General features: G+C 58.4%; 1 protein-coding gene across 1 annotated transcript in view; it reads right to left on the bottom strand.

Annotated features, from left to right (window-relative positions):
- LOC104510897 (tropomyosin alpha-3 chain-like) overlaps positions 1–504 on the bottom strand; it is a gene marked incomplete at its 3' end in the record, with an annotated part of 1019 nt that extends 515 nt beyond the window's left edge. Inside the window, exons 1-2 of the mRNA XM_010153292.1 lie at positions 391–504; positions 182–252 (exon numbers count right to left, since the gene is read on the bottom strand). Of these exons, the coding sequence (XP_010151594.1) occupies positions 182–252; positions 391–504 (185 nt within the window). The remainder of the gene's footprint in view (positions 1–181; positions 253–390) is intronic.
- Positions 505–817: the final 313 nt, after the last annotated feature.

Raw genomic sequence — 817 nt, 5'->3', positions numbered from 1 at the left:
AGGCTGGCATGCCCCTGCCCCAGCCTGTGAGTCCAGGGACTACCCTGACAACAGAACCTGCTGTTCCTGAGGAGGGACATCCCCATCCCCACATGGACACACAGTGAACCCCAGCTGCCAGGGACTCAGGCCAAGGGCCGTGTGGGATCCCTGCACACTGCCCATTGGGAGCCCCGCTCACCTCTCTGCCACCTCTGCCCTCTCCTCTGAGCGCTCCAGCTCTCCCTCAAGGACAACCAGCTTGCGGGCAACCTGTCGATGGCAGCAAGGGTCACACATCAGCCCCATGCTTGCCCTGGCTCACAGCACAGGGCTGTGGGGAGGCAACCCCGGGTGCCACTGCAGGGAATCAGCACTGGGGGAAGGGGGCACATGGGTGCGGGCACACACCTCCTCGTATTTGCGGTCAGCCTCCTCCGCTATGTGTTTTGCCTCCTTCAGCTGCATTTCCTGGAGCTCCATCTTCTCCTCATCCTTCATGGCCCTGTTTTCAATGACCTTCATGCCTCTGGGGAAAGCCCAAGCCAGAAGATGTTACTGCTGTGGGCTGAGGTGGCACCTGCACCTCCTGCCCACCCACTGTGCCCTAACCCTGCCATCCTCCAGCTCCAGAGACTTAGGACACCAGCACTTACTGGCCACCTCAAACAGTAGCAACCTTTAATAAATGCTAGAAAACATCCCATAACAAAGCCTTTTCCCATTCAGGGGTGATGCTCACAAGCAAGGGGTCATCAAACCTCCACAGCAGGGACGCCTGCAGACTCCTTTTGCTCAGATGCTGTTGCTCAAACTGGTCTTTGCCAATGGAGGGAAG

The sequence above is a fragment of the Eurypyga helias genome, unplaced genomic scaffold (assembly GCF_000690775.1).
Source record: "Eurypyga helias isolate BGI_N326 unplaced genomic scaffold, ASM69077v1 scaffold35976, whole genome shotgun sequence".
NCBI lineage: Eukaryota > Metazoa > Chordata > Aves > Eurypygiformes > Eurypygidae > Eurypyga > Eurypyga helias.
The sequence above is the reverse complement of the archived record's forward strand: the minus strand, read 5'-3'. Positions and strand labels throughout refer to the sequence as shown.